General features: G+C 37.4%; 1 protein-coding gene across 5 annotated transcripts in view; it reads left to right on the top strand.

Annotated features, from left to right (window-relative positions):
* The window catches only part of SSH2 (slingshot protein phosphatase 2), a 209,607-nt gene that overhangs the window by 157,025 nt on the left and 29,433 nt on the right, over positions 1-23,149 (top strand). For 3 of the 5 annotated variants that reach the window (XM_084862829.1, XM_084862833.1, XM_084862831.1), the window contains 6 exons: positions 1,660-1,781; positions 7,951-8,019; positions 8,778-8,843; positions 12,750-12,944; positions 16,706-16,799; positions 17,285-17,413. In XM_084862829.1, the coding sequence (XP_084718955.1) occupies positions 1,660-1,781; positions 7,951-8,019; positions 8,778-8,843; positions 12,750-12,944; positions 16,706-16,799; positions 17,285-17,413 (675 nt within the window). The remainder of the gene's footprint in view (positions 1-1,659; positions 1,782-7,950; positions 8,020-8,777; positions 8,844-12,749; positions 12,945-16,705; positions 16,800-17,284; positions 17,414-23,149) is intronic. The other 2 variants (XM_084862830.1, XM_084862832.1) reach the window with 1 other exon arrangement.

Here is a 23,149-nt window from a genome sequence, read left to right as displayed (position 1 = left end):
TCGCTCTCTCTCCCTTCCTCTCTGTAAAAAATCAATAAAATATATATTTTTTAAAAAAATTAAAAAATAAAAAATAATGATGTGTAGCCCTAGCTGGTTTGGCTCAGTGGATAGAGCATCGGCATGCAGACTGAAGGGTCTTGGGTTCGATTCCAGTAAAGGGCACATGCCCAGATTGTGGGCTCGATCTCTAATGGGGACCTCGATCCCTAATGGGGGCCGTACAGAAGGCAGCCAATCCATGATTCTCTCTCATCTTTGATATTTCTATCTCTTCCTTCCTCTCGGAAATCAATAAAAATATTTTTAAAACAATAATAATGACATGTATCCACCACTTTAGTATTATACAGAGTAGTTTCACTGCCTTAAAAATCCTCTGTGCTCTCCTAACCATGGCAACAAATGATCATTACTGACTCTAGAGCAGTGTTTTTCAACCTTTTTTGGGCAAAGGCACACTTGTTTCATGAAAAAAATCACGAGGCACACTACCATTAGAAAATGTTAAAAAATTTAACTCTGTGCCTATATTGACTATATATAAAGTAATTCTCTTGAATAGGAATCAAATAAACACAAAGAAAGTATTTTATAATTACTTTATTATGAAATATTAAGTAAACAAAATAGTGAAAAATTATAAAATTCTTGTCTTGTCTGCACCTACGGCACACCAGGCAACATCTCGCGGCACACAAGTGTGCCGCGGAACAGCGGTTGAAAAACGCTGCTCTAGAGTTTTGCCTTTTCTAGAATGTCATATAGTTGGAATCATACAGTACCTACTCTCTTCAATTGGCTTCTTTCCCTTAGTAGTATGCATTTACGATTCCTCCCTGTCTTTTTATGGCTTGATAGTTCATTTCCTTTTAGTGCTAAATAATATTCCATTGTCTGGTTTACCGTAGATTGTCCATTCAACTACTGAAGAACATCTTAGTTGCTTCCCATTATTGGAATATTTTAAAGCAAAACTTGAATGCCATGTCATTTCATTTCAGATACATAAAAAAAGGCATTATCTTGATGTCATTATCACACTAACAAATCCTTAATATCATCTAAGACCATGTCCATATTCAAATTTTCTGAAGGCGCTTTTAAAATATTACAAATAAGCAATGAATAAAAACTTTATGATAAAAAATAATATAACCTTCAATTGTTATTGAAACTAAAGAAATTTTATAGTATATAATCTATAAGAATTCAATAGAGCAACTCCTCTTAGATATTAATAGTTTGCTTTGTATTATCATTGTTCATGGGATTTGAATCTCTGAGTTCAGTATTCCTATTCATACAACTTCACACTCCCCGATCTTTAGAACATGACCTGATAATTGTTGTTGTTATTATAAATTGTGCTAATTGTAAACATTTATTGAGCATTTATTTACTGTATACCAAGCACTGTGCTGTACATGCATTATTTTATTATTCTTAAAGCCCAATAGGATATTTATTATTATATCTCCCACTAATTAATTTAGTAATATTTATAGTTTTTATAGTTAATACATGAGCTGGTATAATGTGGGTCTCCTAACTACGGGTTTTGCCATCTCCCTAAGTATGCTTTAAGATGCTAATGTAAAAAGGGTTGAATGATATAAAATTGACCTTCTAATTTCTTTGTTGTCTGTTAACCTCCAGGCTGTAAGACTAGAAAGTACTTACCAGAATCGAACACGTTATATGGTAGTGGTTTCAACCAACGGTAGACAAGACACTGAAGAAAGCATCGTTCTAGGAATGGATTTCTCCTCTAATGACAGGTATGGTTCCACAAATAACCTATTCCAGTTGCCTTTTGAATTACCACAAAAACATCTTATGCAGTGCTCCTCTTAAAGTTAAATGCCTAAAACTAAAGAACTCAAAAATATCTTAGTCACTCAATCTTGAGAGATGAAAATGTTTAATGAATGTCTTTAGTAATGTGTTTCTAGTTTACACTATTCCTTACCTTCCTCTCATCTTTAGGTGGTGATGATTTAAACTTGTATCTCCAGGAAGGGTGAGGGGAGGAGCTATCCTTTCTTTGCAATCGTCTTTAAGCAGTAATGATTTACTTTAGTGATACTGTACCAATGAGTCAGGTTCAAAGAGAGCCCAGTTTAACTCCATTCTCTTGTATTTATTCATAGCCTCACACCTTGCTTTTATCAAATGTTTTGCTTCCTTTTTCCTTAAAGTCAAAACAGAAACTTTTATAATCATGCACCTTTGACTTTAGTGGCACTTTGCATCTTATGATTAAAGATATATACGTCACACAAAACCTGGCTTTATTGTGTCTCTAAGGTTTGTTGCTTTTCTTTTTTATTTTCCCACTCTTCTGGAGAAATCTTGGGAAGACTGTGGAATGTGACTGCTAAGCAGATCTTTTAGCTCTAGATAATAAGCCTCAGGAAATCCTGCCAGATGTCTCAAAGCATTGACTTCCTGGCTCAGGACTAGAATGGAACTGTGGAGTAGCTAGGGGTGTGACCCAGGCTTGGGAGAATTTAGCCACAAAGAGAAGAGGAGACTGGGAGTGATTCTACTTGTTTTAATGTGGGGGTGGGGGTTACATTGTCAGAATAAAGTTTCTCAAACTAGTGTTTACCTGAGCTTGTAGTGGCAGTCAACCTGAAAATGATTTGTGGGTTCAGAAGATCAAAGGTGAGAGTTGTTACCTTGTACACCACTTACAGCCTTTAATTGTGTGCTCTAAAATTACGCAAGTTTGTAAGCCACATTTAGGAAGCTGTTCCTCCTGTGTGGTTTTAACCTCTGGTGTTAGCTAAGCTACAGACATTTCAGTAAACGTCTATCCTCTAAGATCGCCAATCTTGCCTACATTCATTAGTATTTTAAGACCTATGATTTGGGTTTTTATATCTCTAGATCTGTATTGTCCAGTATGGTAGCTACTAACCAAACATGACTATTTAAATAAATTAAAATTAAATAAAATTAAAATGTCAGTTTTCAGTTACAACTAGCCACATTTGAAATACTCTAGCTAAATGTGGCTACCATATTGGACAGGACATAAATAGAACATTTCCATCATTGCAGAAAGTTCAGCTGGACAGCGCTGCTCCAGTTATTTCCTTTGCTTCTTTCATCCTAACTCCTCCTTTGGGATCCCCATAAAACATGGAAACTTTACTTGGGTCTTCCCCTATGGAGAGAAGGCATCAAATTCAGATTTTCCTGACTCAGAGTGTGAGAAATAAGATGTCTGTTATCTCTTTTACTTTGTCCTAAACATTCCAAAAATCAAAGACTGCTTGTTAATATGGCTGCCCAGTATTTTGTCCTCAGTGAACAGCATCTATCTTCAGTAATAGACCTGCCTGGATCAAACCTAGCAAAAGAAAATTTTAGTTTATGGAAAACAAAATGCGATATGAAAAGCTATAAAAATTGGTTTTAATTGTGTTTGAAAACTTGGTGTTATGAATTCCCATATATCTTCTGAACGAGCTACTTAAACAATAAGAGAAGTGCTGCCTACTTGAGAATAATAGTGCTCAGATAATCTAATATCATGTTTATCTAATTGCTGTTGAAGGAATGTGTATTATTTTATATCTGACAATAGAAAAAGTTAATGTTTCAGAACAGTATTAAACCAAAGTAAAATGCAGATTGCTATGACAGCCTCTTCCCAAGTATTTCTCAAGATATATTACAGCACTTCTTTTAGCCTATTTACAAGTTCTTTGAATACTGTATCATATTTAAATAATAAATATTTTAATACACAGCATAATCTTGGTTTTCAAATTCCATTTCATATATTTCAAGGTTATAAAATAACTAGAGGCCTGGTGCACAAAATTCGTCCACTAGAGGGGGGAGTCCCTCAGCCCAGCCTGTGCCCCCTTGCAGTCCGGGACCCCTCGCTCCAAACTGCTCGACTCGCTGCTACTTAGTGCTGCTGTGGAGGCAAGAGAGGCTCCTGCCACTGCTGCTGTGTTCCCCAGCCATGAGCCCCGTTTCTGGCTGAGCGGTGCTACCCCTGTGGAAGCACACTGACCACCAGGAGGCAGCTCCTGCATTGAGCGTCTGCCCCATAGTGGTCAGGGTGCATCATAGCGACTGGTCATTCTGGTTGTTCCGCCCTAATGGTCGCTTGGGCTTTTATTATATATAGTCTTATTGTGTTGTTTTGTTTTGTTTTACCCACAACACCTTGAAATGTTTGGTACATGTAGACACTCAATAAATTGTTGGCCCTAGCCAATTTGGCTCAGTGGATAGAGTGTTGGCCTGAGGACTGAGGGGTCCCAGGTTCAATTCCAGTTAAGGGCACATATCTCAGTTGCAGGCTCCCCAGCCCTGGTTGGAATGAGTGTAGAAGGCAACCAATTGATGTGTCTCTCTCACATCAATGTTTCTCTCTCTCTCTCTCTCTCTCTCTCTCTCTCTCTCTCTCTCTCTCTCTCTCTCTCTTTCCCCACCCCTTCCACTCTCTTAAAATAAATGGGAAAATGTACTCACGTGAGGATTAACAATAAATAAATAATTGAATAAGTGCATATCTAATAAAATAAGTAACTATATTAGAGAAAAATCTCATGATTCAAGGTAAACTGGATAAAAATATAGATGTTCCTAATTCAGGCCTCTTTCCTGTTGTATGAAAATGCTTTTTTACTACAAAAAAAAACATTCTAACCTGAATACATGCTGAAAACATGATGTTTGGTTTCTACATATCATGGTCATCTGTCCAAAATTTAACTAGTGTCTGGTCACAAGCTCATCTTTTTATCTTCTTCTATAGTTGCTTAATTTCTAGATTTGTCAAATTATAGTTGTTGCTAGGAACTGGCTAAGTACTCACCAAAAATAAAGACAAAAAACTAAAAATAATTGCACTCCACCTTGGGAAATGACTTTCTAAACAAATTTTCCTTGCACTCATAAACTTAATAAAAAATAGTGGCAGAGCTGTCTTCCTCCCAAACTCTGGGATGATAACTGTGCATCTGGAATTTGGGGCTAGAGTTTCAATGCAGATAAGCTGTTTCGATCTTGATTGGAATCTTCTGAACTCTGGAATCACTGGTGGACTGTTGAGAACATAGGTCAGCAAGTGCAGTGGAAATCATTAGGCACAGCTCAACGGGGGCATGGCCTTTGTTAGCACTGCAGTGACTCCAACAGTTAAAGCATGATATTCCTTGTGTTGTTTTTAATACGTTTTTATACTATTCCCCCTCCCTCAAAATCACTTTCAGTTGTAGTAGAGCACTCACTACAGATTCATAGTCAACATTTGTTTTACGTATCAGTACATTAATGTATTAGGTCTAGTAATAATTAATGTCGTTTTCTAATACTTTTTTTTTAATCGAATTTATTTAAACAATACAACAAAATTTAATCAACAATATAGTTGCCGTTGTTTTCTACTACTTGTGCCCAACGCTCAGGAAGCATTTTAATCCCTCTGTTGTAAAATTCTTGTGATTTTGATGCAAAAAATTCGGTCAATGCATTTTTGAGGCATTCTTCATTATTAAATTTTTTTCCAAGAAGGAAGTTTTGCAAAGAACGAAACAAATGGTAATCGGAAGGGGCAATATCAGGAGAATATGCAGGTTGAGGGAGAACTTCCCATTCCAACTGGCGCAGTTTTTCAGCAGTGATTCTTGCAGTATGCGGTCGTGTGTTATCGTGGTGAAGAATTACGCCCTTCTGATTAATCAGCGCGGGTTCTTTTTCTCTTAAAGCTTGGGCTAACCTTTCCAATTGGGCACTATACACTGCACTTGTAATGGTTTGGTTAGATGGTAAAAGTTCATAATGAAGAATTCCTTTAAAATTCCACCAAACACACAACATCACTTTTTTCGCATGCAAGTCAGGTTTTGGCGTGGGCTGCGGAGCCTCATTTTTGTCCAACCATTGAGGCCGCCTTTTCAAATTAACCTACAGCACCCATTCTTCATCTCCGGTAACAATTTGCTCTAAAAACGGCAAATGGTTTTGACGAGAGAGGAGCGAACTGCAAATTGTGACTCTTTGATTACGGTTGTTGTCGGTCAACTCATGAGGAACCCATTTTCCAAACTTTTGGACTTTGCCAAGTGCACGCAATTGATTGGAAATTGTTTTTTGTGAACAATTTAAAGTTGTCGCAAGCTCTTGTTGGGTAATTTGAGGATTTTGCACCAAAAGAGCTTGAAGAGCTTCTTGATCAAAATTGGACACACGGCCTCGACCACTCTTGTCATCTAACGAAAAATTTCCCTCGCGAAATTTCTCAAACCAACGCTGGCATTTTCTGGCGCTAACTGCATCTTGACCAAGAGCACTACAGATGTTTTTTGCAGCCTCACTTGCTTTTCTTCCTAATTGGAACTCGTAAAGCATGCAGTGCCGAATATGCTCTTCATCCGCCATCTTCTTAGCCCTAGTTTTGCAACAAAAACCAAACCAAACACAAACTTTTTCAAGCAAAACTTGTTAATTGCACTTCACACGTTCTGTAGATACCACGTGTTTGAAGGTTATGTCAATACAAGTCAACGCCAAGCAAGATTTTAAACGAATGTTTAAAAACGACATTAATTATTACTAGACCCGATATATGTTTCACCTTAAATATTTTAGATTTTCATGATAACCCTATGAGGCTGGGTCTTGTTACCTGCATATCCAGATGAAGAAATTAAGGCTGAGAAGAGATATTAAATAACTTGTCAAAAGGAATTGAAGTACTGAAGGAGAGTAAATCCAGATCTTTCAGCATAGTATAATTGCTCAATAAGTAGTAGTTATTGCACAATTTTTAGTGTGTTACCTAATTTAATTTTCAAAACAGCCCAATGAAGATGGTATTTCTATCCCAGTTTTACAGATGAGGAAACCAGAGCACAAAGCAATTAAATTGTTTGCCTACAATTTTATATACAGTTAGTGCAAGAGCTCAGGTTCCAAAGCCTATCTGGCTCCAGAGTTTGTGTTGTTTTTTGTGTTTTGTTTTGTTTTTAATCTTTACCCAAGGATATTTTCCCATTGATTTTTAGAAAGAGTCAGAAAGAAAGACCGATGTGAGAGAGACACATTAATTGGTTGCCTCCTGCATGCCCCCGACCAGGGCCGGGAGCCTGCAACCGAGATATGTGCGTGCCCTTGACTGGAATCAAATCCAGGACTCTTCACTGAGCCAAACCGGCTAGGGTGAGAGCTTGTGCTCTCAACCATACTTTGCTGTTTTACCTCCCACATCCAAGGTTCTTTCTCCTATACCTGCTACTTTTCTAGATATATTGGTGGGAAGAGGGTATAGGAGCCTTTGGGAGACTGGGTAAAGGGGGGAAGTGGTTTATGGTAGTCTTAGGGAGAAAAAGTAGTAGAGATCTGGGGTAGATTACAATTGTCCAGAGAGGTGGTATGATAGAGCACACAATTGGGAGTCTATGGCTTCCTGTCTCTACCTGTTAACTTTCCTCCTTGTGTGATTTAAATGATATTGTAATACACCATTCCAGGGCTGCCCTGTTGTTGGTTATTGACATTCCTATTCACTCTGCGTTTCAGCAGAGCTAGTTCAGTGCATAGTCACAAAGCACTGCTGCATTTATTTAAGTTGGGTCTCTTGTCCCTCTTAATGGCATCACAAGCCATTAACAGTTACTTTTTTGAATACTTTAATTCCCTTTCCCATTTAAACTATTTAGTGCATTCTGGGGTTCAATAAATGTATGTAAACCTCAGAATTAAAATTGAATGAATGACATAGTCAGAGGTTTTCAGCAGCCAGCAATGGTTTCTATCATTAGAAATAATTCTTGAAGTTGACTTTTTAGACAGTGGCCATTTGCAAGACAGTAATACAGGGAACTCAGTCAGTGTTTTCTTTGTTACATATTTAAGGACTAAACAGAACGCTGCCTAGAATAACAGAGAGTGACTTACGGACTGCTTCTTGTCTTGCAGTAGCACTTGTACCATGGGCTTAGTCCTGCCTCTCTGGAGTGACACCCTAATTCATTTGGATGGTGATGGGTAAGAGCTTTCCCTTTTTATCTTCCTACAGAAAGCCAAGGGGTGGGGTTCCGTCTTATTACCCATTCATTCAGCTGAATGGGAGGCCCACTGTGCCCAACTGAATTGTCATGTCAGCAGCTCAATGAGTCCTTTTAAACTCCTGTTTTGTAAAGTGGAGTAAAAACGCAACTTGCCAAGGCCTCTCACTTCTGTTCTCCTAGGCTGACTTTGGTAAGAATCCAAACAAAGAGGAACTAGTTTGTTGGCTCCCTCTTTAATCTGCGCATGCGGGAATGTTGCAATGTTTTCCCAGAAGATGATATGTTCTGTTTCAAATAACCTCTTGCTGCCTCTGCCAGCTGTCAGCCTACAGTATAACCCCTTTTCTGTGCCAGTTCCTTCCAGTGACCTTTCACCCCAGCCCCTGGTGTTTTTAGAATGTGTCCCCAAGAAACCAAGATGTTTGCTCCAGTTTATAAAACAGGGTCAAGTTTGCTACATACCCATAAGATTTCCAAATAGAAATATACAGCAGAACAGTTTGTCCTTAGCTACGGCAGGAAAAGTATGTCATTCCCTAACTCCAACGTGGGAGTCCATTCATTCTGCTAAGTACATAAAAGTAGATAATTTGTTGAAGCTTTTCAGTCATGTCCTGTACTCTAATCTACATGGAGTGCCTGAGCCAGTAGCCTGGGAAGCAGCCTTGAAAACTCACAACTGAAATAACCCACTCTCATTTGTGGATTTTTGTCTTCTTTTTTTTTTTTCTTTAGAGGGTTCAGCGTATCAACAGATAACAGAATTCACATATTCAAACCTGTATCTGTGCAGGCAATGTGGTAAGAAGAATTTTAATATCTATGAAAGTTGTTTAATATGTTAGTAGAGCAGTATGTTGTGAGAAGTATTTGAAATGATACAGTTCTCTTTGAAAATGCCGATCTGTTTGTGTATTTAGAATTTTGTGTGATCTGTTTGTGTGGCCATCATAGTTAAAAATGACTTAGAAGTTTAATTTGAAAATTACAATGGAGGCCTTGAACATTGGTAAACAAATAATATTTAGAGGTGTTTTTAGACTCTGAAAGATTCTTCATGAATCAGATAGTCAGTTGGAACTGAATTTTATGGGGACACGTTGACTAAGTTAGTGGCAATCTAGTGCCAAGTCTAAATATCACACTATTACTATGCATTAGCTTTCAATTTCTTAAGGTAATCAGGGATAGCATTGATGGAGTTACCTTACAAATAGAAAAGCTTCATTTAAATTGCTGGTAATTGTTTGTCAAATTATTTGCATAATGCAAATAAAGCCTTGGAAAAAAATTGTAGTTGATAATAACCATCAGCTAGCATATTGACACTTTTAGCTTGCTTACTGATGTCAGGCATTGTGCCTAGTGCTTTACATGGATTACATATAATTATTACATAAGCTCCCCAAAAGAATAGTATTAGCTCCTCGTTATGAATGAGAAAACAGGTTTTAGAGAGGTTGTATAACTGGTCTTCAAGTATCTCTTATATTTAAACAAAATAAACTCTTATTCTCTATTTTTCTAGATTAACCAGAAAAATTATCTAATATAACTAAGGAATAATGTCTGTTCCCAGTCAGGAATTTGAATTTTAGGTCCTCATTCAGTTGCCTGTTTTGTAGTGGAAGTCCCCAGGAGGAACAGAATGGACAGAATGAAAGCCAAACAAGAAATAAAGAGCCTGTAAAAGACTCCAGGGAGATCATTTACTCCTGAATAACATGATTGATAGGCTTAGGTGGGCGGGGTCCTAACACAGAGCAGCTGAACAATTAACCGTCTTATCGTTTCATGGAGTAATTGAAGTAGGACAGAGTTTCAGGCCATTTGTTGAGACCAGATTTTTAGATTTAGGGCATATTTCACAAATAAATTTCTCATGGAAAACATGACTGCCTTTGACTCAGGCTCAGTTAAAGGCAACTCACCTATGTATTCCCAGAGACCAAGTAAAACAAACAGCAGAAGTCCATAAGTGACAGCGTTTTCAGTTCTATTTTGGGGAGAAGTACAAAGCAGTCTTAATTTTAAAACAGTAGTTTCAGCAGTAACCTTAGTTCAAGCCTTGATGTTCTAAAGTACACTGACTAGTCCTAGCTCTGTTAGCTTCCTGCAGAATTAAACTTTTTTTGGTGTAACACTTTTTTTGGAGAAGTTAACTGAAAGTCACAGAAAAAAATAAAAGAGATGTGTGTATCAAAGCAGCATTTAGACCAGGTGTTTCCTATACAGGAAGGTAGTGACTGCACCCTCCTCCCACTGCTGTAGGCAGCTGCAGTATCTGAGAGGGCTAAGCTTAATGTATTTTAGGGCACTTGTGCCTGGCACTTGTGGCATATGCTTTGAAGCATGTGTTTTCCTGATGAAGAAAACATGCACTGAGTATCCTGTGCTTTACACTAAGCTGGCTTTACCTTTGAATCTGTGTAATCGCTTAATTCTCTGAGAATTTGGCTTACTTTGAATAATAGTAAAGCATTTTTAAAGATTCCACAACTTTGTTTTTAAGGACAAGTCTGTTTTTCTGATAAAAATAGACTGGTTTTGTTTTTTTTCTTATCAAATTGGTAATGGTATTATTTTTAAATTAACATTATATAGGGTTGACAAGGTCTCATGGAACTGATATTGTTATATATTACTGATGGGAGAATAAACTGGAACAGCCTTTTTGGAGAATGATTTGCCAGTGTGCCTTATCATTTTTCATGCCCTTTGACCTAGTAATTCTATTTCTAAGACTGTATCCTAAGGTAATAATCATGGGTGTGTACAAAAATTTTAACTATAAGAATGTTTGTCGGTGTTCTAGTAGGAAAAAATAGGAAATAATTTAAATATCTGAAAAAGAGTAATCAGTTAAATTATGATATGTCCATGTTGCTAAGAATGAAACCATTAAAATGTATCTAGTTGAAGAATATTTAATGACATAGAAAGATATTGATGATGAAGTGTAAAATAAAAGAACAGGTTAAAATAGTATGGTGAATATGGTCATATATTTATTGTAGATCTATGCATAGACAAAAAGACTGGAAAAATCTATACTAAAACCTTACCAGTAGTTATTTTTGGGCCATTAGATTACAGTGCCTAAAAGAATGCCTAGTTCATAATTGGAGCATAGTTAGTATTTGTTGAATGAAATGTTTTATTAGCAATAAATTTCTGTCTTTTACAAGATATTTCTACCTTTTACCTGAGGTTCCTAAATTTTCCCAAGTGAGCATGGATCACTTTTATTATGAGGGAAAAAGAAATTAAAAGACATTTTTAAGAAAAAGATGTATCCTTGGCTGGATAGCTTAGTTGGTTGGAGCTTCATCCCAATAAGCCAGTGTTGTGAGTTCCATCTCCAGTCAGGGCACATACAAGAAGCAACCAATTAATGCATAAATAAGTGGAACAACAAATAGATGTTTTCCTCTCCCTCCCTTCTCTCTGCCTCTTCCTCTCCTTCTCTGTCCTCCCTCCTCCCGCCCTGCCCTTTTCCTTTCTAAAATCAGGTGTTGTTTTGTTTTTTTGTGTGTGGTTTTTTTGGTTTGTTTTTTTTTTAAAATATATTTTATTGATTTTTTACAGAGAGGAAGGGAGAGAGATAGAGAGCTAGAAATGTCGATGAGAAAGAAACATCAACCAGCTGCCTCCCACAACCAATGTACATGCCCTTGACTGGAATCGAACCTGGGACCTTTCAGTCAGCAGACCGATGCTCTATCCACTGAGCCAAACTGGTTTCAGCGTTTTGGGTTTTTTTGTTTTGTTTTGTTTTTTTAAATGTAAATGGGTTGGCTACAAAATTTTCTCATAATGTTTTTTTTTTCCCCCTTAGGAAAGACATTAGTTTATAGCTTAATACAACACATTTCATTCAACAAGTACTAACTGTGCTTCAACTATGAACTAGGCATTTTTTAAACACTTGAGATATATCAGTAAACAAAACAGAAAGATCCCTGCTGTTGTGTAACTAACTTTCTAGAATTCCTGGCTTTAGTTTTTCTAAGCATATAACCAAAAAGGTAGTTTTCAGTTTTGTTTACTCTTCTTGGGTTCCTGAGTTCAGAGTCAGAGATTTAATTAGTCTAAGAATAACCAGAGCTGTTCTTAGAAAGTAGCTCAAGTGTATGAATAAATGGTTTCAAGAAATTGGGAGACTAAGGCAGCAAGAATTTTAAACGTCATAAGATCAGTGCTGCCTGGACATTCAAGAACATATCCTAAAAGTTTAGGGACATCTATCTCTGATCTTCATGGTGCTTCCAAAAATAATAGAGAATGTATGCTATAACATGAATCTATGCCAAGGAAAACAAATCTTTCTATACCAAAGGTTGTCATCTTAGTTCTCTGGTGATATAGCATAGACACAGCATGATTGCAACTTGGGGTCATGAGTTTCATAGGTACCTGGACCTGTTTTTTACTGTTGGGTTGTCAATTCTCCTGTTTCCCTTTACCCCCATCTTAATATCACTCTGTATCTTTTAGCACTAACTGTCTAGTCAAGTGTTATGAACATAATTACTCCAGATAATTACTATAATCAGAATCAGAGAATCTTGAATTCCAGGGAGTAGAATCTCCAGAGACCAAATTCTATAGGGTTTAAAAATTGGAGGAGATTGAAGTGCACATGGATTATTGACCTTTTGATACCCCCATAATTCTGCAGTGCTCATTTCCCTGCATATCTTTCAGGTCTGCACTCCAGAGTTTACACAAGGCTTGTGAAGTGGCCAGAATGCATAACTACTACCCAGGCAGCCTGTTTCTCACCTGGGTGAGTTATTATGAGAGCCATATCAACTCAGATCAATCATCAGTCAATGAATGGAATGCCATGCAAGATGTACAGTCCCACCGGCCTGACTCCCCAGCTCTCTTCACTGACATGTAAGTCACTTTGCTAAGGATCATGGAAGTCCTCTGTTGTGTTCTAGGATGCTGAAAGCCACTGTTCCTCCCCAATCTCTCCTCTTAGGGAATTAATCTTACTCAGCAATATTAGTCGTTATCTACACTACAAACTGCCACATAAAGAACCCTGTTCTTTCTGTTGTCTGCAAAGGCCTGAGGAGTTTCACTCATGGGCACAATGTAGTCTGCATAGAAAAGAACTGCAATATCATAAAATCCCATTAATTCAGATTCCACTTATGTGAAATTTGAGCTTAAAGGAGTTAGCAAAAGTCTGCCTTTGTATTGTCCGTGAAAGAAACATTTGGTAAATAAATTAATGACAAAGAGAAGCTTTTAAAAGGATGTTTCCAATACATAAGTTGTTTCTATTCCCGCTGGAGTGGCTCAGTTGGTTGAGTGTCATCCTGTACACTGAAAGGTTGCGGATTCAATCCCTGGTTGGGGCACATACGGAAGGCAACCAACCCATGTTTTTCTCTCACATCAATGTTTCTGTGTCTCTCTCACTCCCTTTCTCTCTCTAAGTATGTCCTTGGGTGAGGATTTAAAAAAAAAAAAAAAAAAGTAAAGAAAAGATGTTTCTAGTCAATTAAAAAGAATACTTAGGTTTCATGTTAATTCTAACCTGATATCTGTCCAGATCAGATATTTTTTTCAATATTTTATAATTTGTGTTAAGACCTTTGCCTTGTTAACTCTGTCTCACTAAGATTTTATTAAATCTTCCTGGTGTACTGTGAGTTAAATAAAGGCCTAAGGTGGAGCTGATGTTTATTTCCTTTTTATGCCTGTGTGTTGAAACTTATGTGACTATTTTAGAAATTTGTTCATACTTAGTTCCTGCTTTGGAAATTAATCAGGATGTTTATTTTGCTCTGAGTTGATCTCTCTACATTTTCAAGGTATTCTATAGCTAGGAGAAAAGAATAGCTACTTACTAACTGATCTTCTAAACCTTTGTCTACAGATTCCTAAAGTAATACAAAAATAGTTCATGATTTTTTTTAAAGGCTTATTCAAATAATATAATAAACTAGAGGCCCAGTGCACAAATTTCATGCACGAGTAGGGTCCCTAGCGGCAGGCCCTGTCCCCTGGTCGAACTCCCAGTTCAGGGGACAATTTGCATATTAGGCTTTTATTATAGAGGATTATTTTTACTAGAAAAGGTGAAATTTCCAAGAATTGTGAGAACAAAACAGTCAGAAAAGCAATGGAAGTTTTTGCAAAGGGTGTTACTGGTACTAGGACCTCTTTTTCATTAGCCTTCATCCTTTTAAGATCCCACGATAACAAAAAAGGTAAGGGTTAGTTTGGCTTTCGAATCATGGGAAATGTTACTAATTTCCAGCTTTACAGCTGGTTCATGGGTATCAGAGGAATGGATGTTGCATCTGGCTCAAAAATGGACATTCTGAATCAGACTTAAATGAAAGAGAGAAAACCCTTCTTATTTTTCATAATTTTTTTAGAGGAATTTGGAAATTATAATACAAAAGAGGAAAATTAAATTGCCCATAATTTCTCTACATTCCCAAACAAACACACACACACACACAAAAAAAAAGTGAAATGTACTCCCTGGCACCTGATAGAAGCTCATTAAATATTAGTTCTTAGTGTGTATAATATAGCTCCAGTTTTAAGATAATTTAATAAACAAATATGTATCTATTCATTAAAAAAAGATTGAAAATGGTCAGTCACCATATTTTAATAACTCTGATAGAAGGATTTTCAGTGATTTTATTTTTTTGCGTTTGTATGTATTTTCTGAATTTTTCTCCAGTGAGATTGAGAAAGTGTATTTGTCTTGTAATGATTTTTCCATTTCCTCCCTAAGTTGACCAGAAAAAAATATTTTTTTAAGTATGCTGCAAACACAGTGCCAAATGAACTTAAATGCTCTGTGAATAAAGTATATATTTAAAAATCCAAGGAAGGGGAAGAAGGGAACATACCTGAATGGTGCCTCCAGTTTATGTCAAGTGCTATGCCAGGCTCTTCATAAAAGTATCTTATTTAATCTTCATAAGAACCTCATGAAGCACATATTATTACTTTCCTTATTTTATATAAAAGGAAAGAGGCTCAGAGAAAGGAAGGAACTTGTTCAAGTTCACACCACTAGCAGGACTAAAATTAAAACCTAAAACCTACACGTGTCTGCTCCCAAACCACTCTGCCTCAACCAAGTGTGAAGCAGTTGGATAAAGATTGCTAAACTAGGGAATCTAAACCATGCACAAAGATGCTAAACTTTTTTTTTTTCCAATATTTCTTTTTAATAGAACTGAAGTGTGCGACACTCTACCATTAGCTACGTCTAGGAAAAGTGGTAGGGAACATGGTTAAGAATTTTAGTCCTAGTCAAGACAGGAAGACTGAGGGCTGACTGACAGGGTATAATTATCAGCTGTATTCTGTAGGGTTCATGAAAAACTAAAAGCCCCAGTGGTAGGGAGCCCCAAGGTTGTGGGGTCAAAACATCCATCTTTGGAGATTACTAAAGCTATTTTTGCAGCCAGTGATAAGGCTGTAGGCAGCAAGGGTGGGCAGGATGCCTAAAGGCTTAGTCCATTTCCATCTCCAAATAAGGAGGTACAGAGCAGATACCTTTCTTGAGTAGGTAAGAAGGGAAAGATGAGACAGAAAGTATTCTCTGTCAGCCTCCCTCACATTCTGAATAATATGAAATAATGCATTTTGAGAAAAGCATCCAGTTACATTGAACCAATATCTGTCTAGTAATTGGAGAATCAGCTTCCTAATTTGATTTCAAATTAAAATTCCAAGGGTGCCAAAACCGGTTTGACTTAATGGATAAAGCGTCGGCTTGGGGACTGAAAGGTCCCGGGTCCGATTCCGGTCAAGGGCATGTACCTTGGTTGCGGGCATATCCCCAGTAGGGGGTGTGCAAGAGGCAGTTGATCGATGACTCTCTCATCGATGTTTCTAACTCTCTATCTCTCTCCCTTCCTCTCTGTACAAAATCAATAAAATATATTTTTTTAAAAATTCCAAGGGTAATTTTATTTTTAAAAGAATCAGAAGACTAAGGGAAGCAACAAAATCTTGCAGGTAGAGTGTTAAGCTAGGCTGACAGTTCTGGTTCTCTTGCCAGTGTATGTGATCATTGGCATGTCATTTAACCCTCCAGCTTTTTACTTTCTTTATCTGTAAAACCATTTCACAAAGATATTGTGAGAGCTTTTGTGAAAAGGAAAGAATTTTGAATGGAAATATTCCAGGTAGTTAATCCTTGAAACCCATTTTAGAAGAGAATTTGCCTCATTGTAGAAGACAGAAATCACTCTTGCTTCTTTCCTGTTTTCTAAAACCATAGCATTGAATGAATTATCAACATTAGGTGGCATTTTATGCAACAGAAGACCCAATTCTATAGTGGGTCACATCACTGGCCTACCCGGCTCAGCAAGTGGTACTCAGTGGTACTTATGGATTGTGATCCTCTGTTAAAGTTTATACTCAGTATAGCTTATTTGCCTTTATTTCTTCATGATCTATATATGTGAATATATTTAAGGGCTTTTGGACATGTACAACCTTCAAGTAATAATTTCTACATATTTACATTCTGAAAAGAACTTTTTAAAAATATTGTTCTCTTCTGGCCATTAGAAACCTGTCAATTTGGAACCATGATCAAATAGCACATTCATTAACTTAATTAAATTCCTGCCTAAGAAAAATCAATATTTCTCTCTTCTCAGACCAACTGAACGTGAGCGAACAGAAAGACTAATTAAAACCAAATTAAGGGAGATTATGATGCAGAAGGATTTAGAGAATATCACATCCAAAGAGGTAAGAGACCTTAAGTCCTCATTGTTTCTTTTCTTTTCTTTTTTTTAATTATTGATTAAGGTATCCCATATTTGTCCTCAACCCCCCATTCCAATCTCCCACCTCTTCCCACTCATGCCCCCACCTCCCTACTATCCTTGACCACTGGTTAGGCTCATATGTATGCACATAAGTCCTTTGGTTGATCTTTCCCTTTTATCCCCACTCTCCCTTTGAGGTCCAACAGTCTGACCCATGACTCCTTACCTCTGGGTCTGTTCTTATTCATCAATCTATGTTGTTCACCATTTCCCCTAGATGAGTGAGATCATGTCCTACTGGAAATATACTTGAGACAAGCAATAATCGTTATGCTGAAAGGCATATAGTCCTCTTTGTTTCAAGGCCAGATAGGAGTGGGATAGGTATGGGGCTAAAAATGGTAAGTGAGTGAAAAAACAGAGGGACTTTACAGAAATTAGTATAATATGTCATCTTTGTTTCAGATACGAACTGAGTTGGAAATGCAAATGGTTTGCAACCTGAGAGAATTCAAGGAATATATAGATAATGAAATGATAGTGATTCTTGGTCAGATGGACAGTCCTACACAGATATTTGAGCACGTGTTCTTGGTAAGTTTTAGGGCCTGTTTAAGTGGTGTGCCAAAGATAGTCCATACCAACCCATGGGGAAGGGGCAGCTGTTAAATTTTATTATATTTAAATAAAATGTAACAACATTAAAAACAAAGGTAATAAATATTCAAACCTCATCAGTTTCTAATTTTTTTACTATTACCTGTGCTCTTACGTTTATTTATGTCTATTGTGTGGTGGAGATGTTATATAATGGTGAGTCTCTTCTCATCTATTCCCAATTTCTCATTCAGTGATTTCATAAGATTGAGTATGGTGGGAAAATTTACACCAAGGAAACTGGCAAATGCTACAGATCAGGACTTCTTCTCCATCCCCTCTCCCCCCAACGGGTTATTAAATATCTCATCTGTTCTCTTCATAATAGTCAAAGTAAGAAACAGACCAGTCTGTAATAGTTTTCTATAGTATACCCAACTAGGATGATCCTTTAAGGTCATTCTTTCAAGTCTGCCAAATGTGTCTTAAGGTCGGATATATCTGAGCAGAGCAAGTGGGAACTACTTAATGAGAGGCTATTGGATTTTTAAGCATTTTGAACCTTGTAGCTACATTTTGAGTTCCGAATACTTTTATGATTATTAAAAATTTGGTGATTTAAAATTGTTCTTCATAGTTCTTGAACATTCATTATCCTGTAATTAGCCCAAGAGAACCTCTCTGAGAGATAAATTGAGAAAGCTTCTAAAATCCTAAATGTTAAAGAGTTCTGGTTTTCATCTGTACGTAGTGGTGGGAACAAGGTTAGCTAGGATAATTAAAATTGGGGGTGGGGGGAATGGAAAGATGCCAAAACCTCTGTGGGGTTTTTGTTTGTTTGTTTTTATGCTCATCCTGGGATATGTTTATTGATTTTTAAAGAGAGAGGAAGGGGGAGAAAGAGAAAGAGAAACATCGATGAGAGAGAGAAACAACATCGTTCAGTTGCCTCCCTTATGTGTCCCGCCTAGATAGGTGCTCTGACTGGGAATTAAGCCTGAAATCTTTTTGGTGTACAGGATGACACTCCAACCAACTGAGCCACCGGCCAGGGCAAAACCTTCTTTTTGTTTCCATTTCCCACACACTTTGACCAAAAATGCTAACCAGGAACTAAATTCGATTGGTTTGAATTTCACTTCTTTCTCTAGTGAGGACAATTGTGAACTGTGAAATAATTAGAAGCTGGGAAACAGGAGAGAAGAATAAATGCACAGGAACTGACTAAACTGGCAGTCTTACCCCGAATATTCAAGTTTATTTCACCCAGCAGTCAAGTCTTGTGCCCTGAATTAACTTATTGACACTCCAGAGCAAGCATGTCAAACTCGCAGCATACCTCGTTTATTTGGCCCATGTTAGCCTTTGAGTTTGAATATGAGTACTACAGAGTGACTCATAGTGATATATAGCTATGAAATTACTCATGAAAAGCTGTAAGCTAGGAAGGGAGCTTCTTTCTATTACTTTAACTTGACCATTGCTATTTCTGGATGTGGATCATACAGCAAAGCTGTCATTGACCTTTTCATTTGTAAAGCATCTGTCTTTGATGTCTTTTGTGTCTACTTCCATGAGGATTCAGATGTTCCCTGCTCTTATATTGCTGGAAAGAATTTTTGTGTTGGACCCTGTCCCCATCTGCCATGTATCGTGACATTTTTATGAAGGGCAAGTGCCCATAGCCACAATAGCTCACGTTTGAAAGTGACCAGCACTATAAACTTAAATTCTCCATTGAGCTTGGATTTTATACCGAAAAGGATATAGACATGAATATCAAATATAGTCCATACCTGACAAATCAACCTGTTTAATTTCAGTCAGACTTCCCCATGTCCCTTCAAGAACTACCTTCTTCTTACGCCCCCCCTCCCCACCAATGGTATAGTTTAGGACATATAAACAAATTTTAATAGTACTTTAAACAGAAAGAACAGTTCATTTTAATATGTATCAATGTCCGTATTTTTTGAAAAGGGAAACTATTCTGCTGTAGATACAATTCTGTTTTCAAGAGAATGGACATGTTCTTTCTATTGTGAATATTTTTTTTATTTGAGAAAAAAAATCTTTCAAAGTAGAGAATCCTGAAACTTAACTCTTATCCAACAAAATCAGTACATCTTATTGTACTTTTTCCCTGATGGCTTTCTCCCTTTGTTTGCACCACCATGTCCTATGTCCAACCCCCTATATCTTCTCCTCCAGTGAGTCTGTGCTCTGCTGGCTTCCCCAGCAATTAACACAGAAAAAGGTGTCCTATCTAGGTTGCAAACGGTGGTGCTAATTTTCTGCAAAATCATTTTATCATGTGCATAGCTGCCATGCCTGGGGTGCAAGTAGCTGTGTGAAGAGCGGCAGCAGGATTTCTCCCCTCCCTTGGAAGAATGTTTAGCTCTGCACTACACAGAGATGTTTATTTGAAAAGGTGCCCACCTGGTCTGAAGAAGAAACGTGTAGAGCATAGTTTAAAGAAAATCTGCAGCAAGAAGAGAGGATTCATTGGCTGGAAGCCAGACTATTTCCAGAAAAAGTTCTTCCACACCCTTAAGAGTGTACTATTTCTCTGAGCTAGAAGCTTTTGCCCAGCCAAATCTCAACATCAACAGCTCTCCTGGAGGCTGGCCGATTTGGCTGAGAAAAAGCAAGATGTGAACAGAGACCCTTTGCAGAAAGGCAGGCGGCTTTCTTAGTTTAACAAGGGAATCACGGGAGTATTGGACGCACAACCAATAATTTTGTTCATGAAAAAAAAGTCAGAATTTTACTGCTGGTATATTTTTCAAGATTTGATATTACAATATCCTTGTAGGATAGTGTTTATTTTTCAAAGAAAAATTAAGCCTAAAATTGGCGGTTACTCTTTTACAGCAGGTGTAGAGAAATGGAGGATATGTGAATAAGTCTGACAATAATCAAATTGACTATTTTTATCATATTCATAATTTTCATCCCTCTACTAGAGATATATAGGATAAAGTTAAGAGATCTTGTGCCTGGTTGCCACAGTAATGTAACTTACAGAGTTGAGGCTACAGGTGTGATGAAAAAGATATAGCCTGAGATACCAATCCTTAATTATGTCAAGTTGTATTGATTTGAGGAGAACCCCAGCATACATTTTCTTATTTGCCATAAATGTACTCTCCTATTCTATTTTGGTTGGAACATTTATACCCAAACAGGACTATTTCCAGAGGATAACAATGGGGGCGGGGGTGGGGGAGATGGGGAGAATCAGTCACTTGGGTCTTTGGGCCCGAGTACAGTGTAGGGGAACTCAGAGTGAAAAGATGGAAGTGAACTTAGTTAAAAATGTATTACAGTCCCAGGATTTCACTTTACATTTCAGGAATATTAGAAAATGCTTTACATAATTACATAGAGCATAGTGAAAACCCCCATGGAATTAAGTCACTGTAAGCCTGGGAAGCAGAGAAAAAGAGGCTGAATCTGTGTAAGACCCCAGGAGGCCAATATAAATGGCATTTGCATTGAGGGCAGAAAAGTAATTACACCACATTGACTCCAGTTCTTTCTTTCAGGTTGAACTTGAAGCAGCCATAACCATAGCCCAAGTCACATTGCACAGGCTTCACTGCGACAGTAGCCAGGGCTTTTAGTTTGTTTTGTTTCTGGATATGTGTCATTTCAGATTGACAGTTGAATTTTCTCAGACAGGTAGATAAAAATCATGGACTTTCCCCATCATGTCAGGGTTATTTCCATCTAGCTGGACAGAGTTCCTCTCAGATGATTTAGATTTCTAAATTAAGGAGTTAGGGATCACATTTCCTTGGTTCCAGTTTAGCCACTCAACCCTTGAGTATTACTTGACTTCTTTCTCCTTGAAGTCCTTTGTAGTTCTTGCCTCTTTTTGTGGTGTGAGACTTGGTTTTCTAAGGTTGAGCTGAAAGCCTTCAGAACCTCCCATATTTTGGGGCGGGGGGGGGGGGGGAAGTCAGCTGAGCCCTACTCTATAGAAAAGATCAGTTATTCATCACTTACTGGAACCTCGGTACAGTATCCTTGAGATCTTCCAGTTAAATGGCTAAATTACATTTCACTTGTAATATTGTGATACTTGTTTCATTTAATCATTCAACAAACATTTGTTGATCCTCTTTATTGTGCCAGGCATGAGGGTAGATGTTTGTGGAGTGTGATCTAATTCCATAAGGAAGGAGTGATGATCCATAGCAGATAGATACTCACAGAAGACCAAAGGGATAAGGATACAAAAGTGACCCCTGGGCTAGACAATTAGAAAACTCATTAGTAACATTAGCAAGAATGATGAGGGCAGAAGCCATAATGCTGTGGAAGTGTTAGATTATGTTTCTGTGAAACTTGGCTATGAAGGGAAGGGAGAAAGGACAGTGTGCAGAGGAAGATTCAGAATGAAGAGAAGGTTTTCCCATTTTAATATGTGAGAAACTGTTTGTTGGCTTATAAAAGGCAGAAATTTATTTCTCACAATTCTAGAGGCTGAAAGTCTGGCATCAGGGTGCCTGCAGGTTGAGTGAGGGCCCTCTTCCAAGTTTCAGACTTCTCTCTGTATTCTCACATGGCAGAGGAATTGGGAGAAACTATATATTTGTAACCTAAGGAGGAAGGTACTCACTAGATGTACAGAACTATGTTGGGGGGGAGGGTGTAAGAGAGTTCTATTTTATAGATAAGGAAAATGAGGACAGGTTAAGTAGTTTGTCTAATGCCTCACAGTAGGAGGGGGTTTCAGACTTGAACCCAAGTCTTCTAATGCTAAATTATGTTTAACTCAAGTAACTTTAAAGCATAACAGGATTATTATGAAACAGAATATTCACATGGCCTCAAAGATTGCTTACACCTAAAGATGATTACTTGTAAAGCAAACTCTACAATAGAAGGATGTAGCAGACATAAAGATACTACCAAGAATTCCAAGTCAGCATGATAAATAATGGGACAAAGTGACAGTATGTGCCTCATGATTTGATGCAGTAGGAAGTACAAAACATGACCCTTGTAATATTCTTGCCAAGAATACTTGACCTGAATCTAGTTATCAGGAAACAATCAGAAAAATCCAGATTGTGGGCAATTTTCCCAAGGTTAAAGAACCATAGTCTATTAAAATGTTAATGTCATGAAAGAGAGAATAAAGATAAGGGTGGACTGTTCTAAATTAAAGGAGATAGAAATATGGCAAGGTATGATTCTTGATTGAGTGAATATAAAATATATTTTTGGGGGTTTTTTAATATATGTTTTTATTTATTTCAGAGAGGAAAGGAGAGGGAAAGAGGGATAGAAACATCAATGATGAGAGAGAATCATTGATCAGCTGCCTCCTGCATACCCGCTATTGGGGATCAAGCCCACAACCCAGGCATGGGCCCTGACTGGGAATTGAACTCAACCTCTGAGCTCATGGGTCTACACTCAACCTCTGAGCCACACCCCACAAGGCTAAAGTATATTTTTAAGGACAATTTTTGAAATTCAGATATGTATTGATGTTATCTTTCTTGGTTGTAAAAATGGAGAATGTTACATAAGAGAATGTTTTTGTTCTTAAATGATACATGGTCAAGTATTGAAATGAAGTAACGATGCTCAAATTACTTTTAAATGGTTCATGGGGGGGAACAGGACATATATTGAAAGAAAGGGAAGAGGAGAGAGAAAGCAAATGTGTCAAAATATTAAAAATTGATGTATCTTCCAGATAATCTATAGAACCTC

This window comes from Pipistrellus hanaki (assembly GCF_964339955.1).
Source record: "Pipistrellus hanaki genome assembly, chromosome: 16".
NCBI classification, from domain to species: domain Eukaryota; kingdom Metazoa; phylum Chordata; class Mammalia; order Chiroptera; family Vespertilionidae; genus Pipistrellus; species Pipistrellus hanaki.
This window is presented reverse-complemented; position numbering and strand designations above follow the sequence as displayed.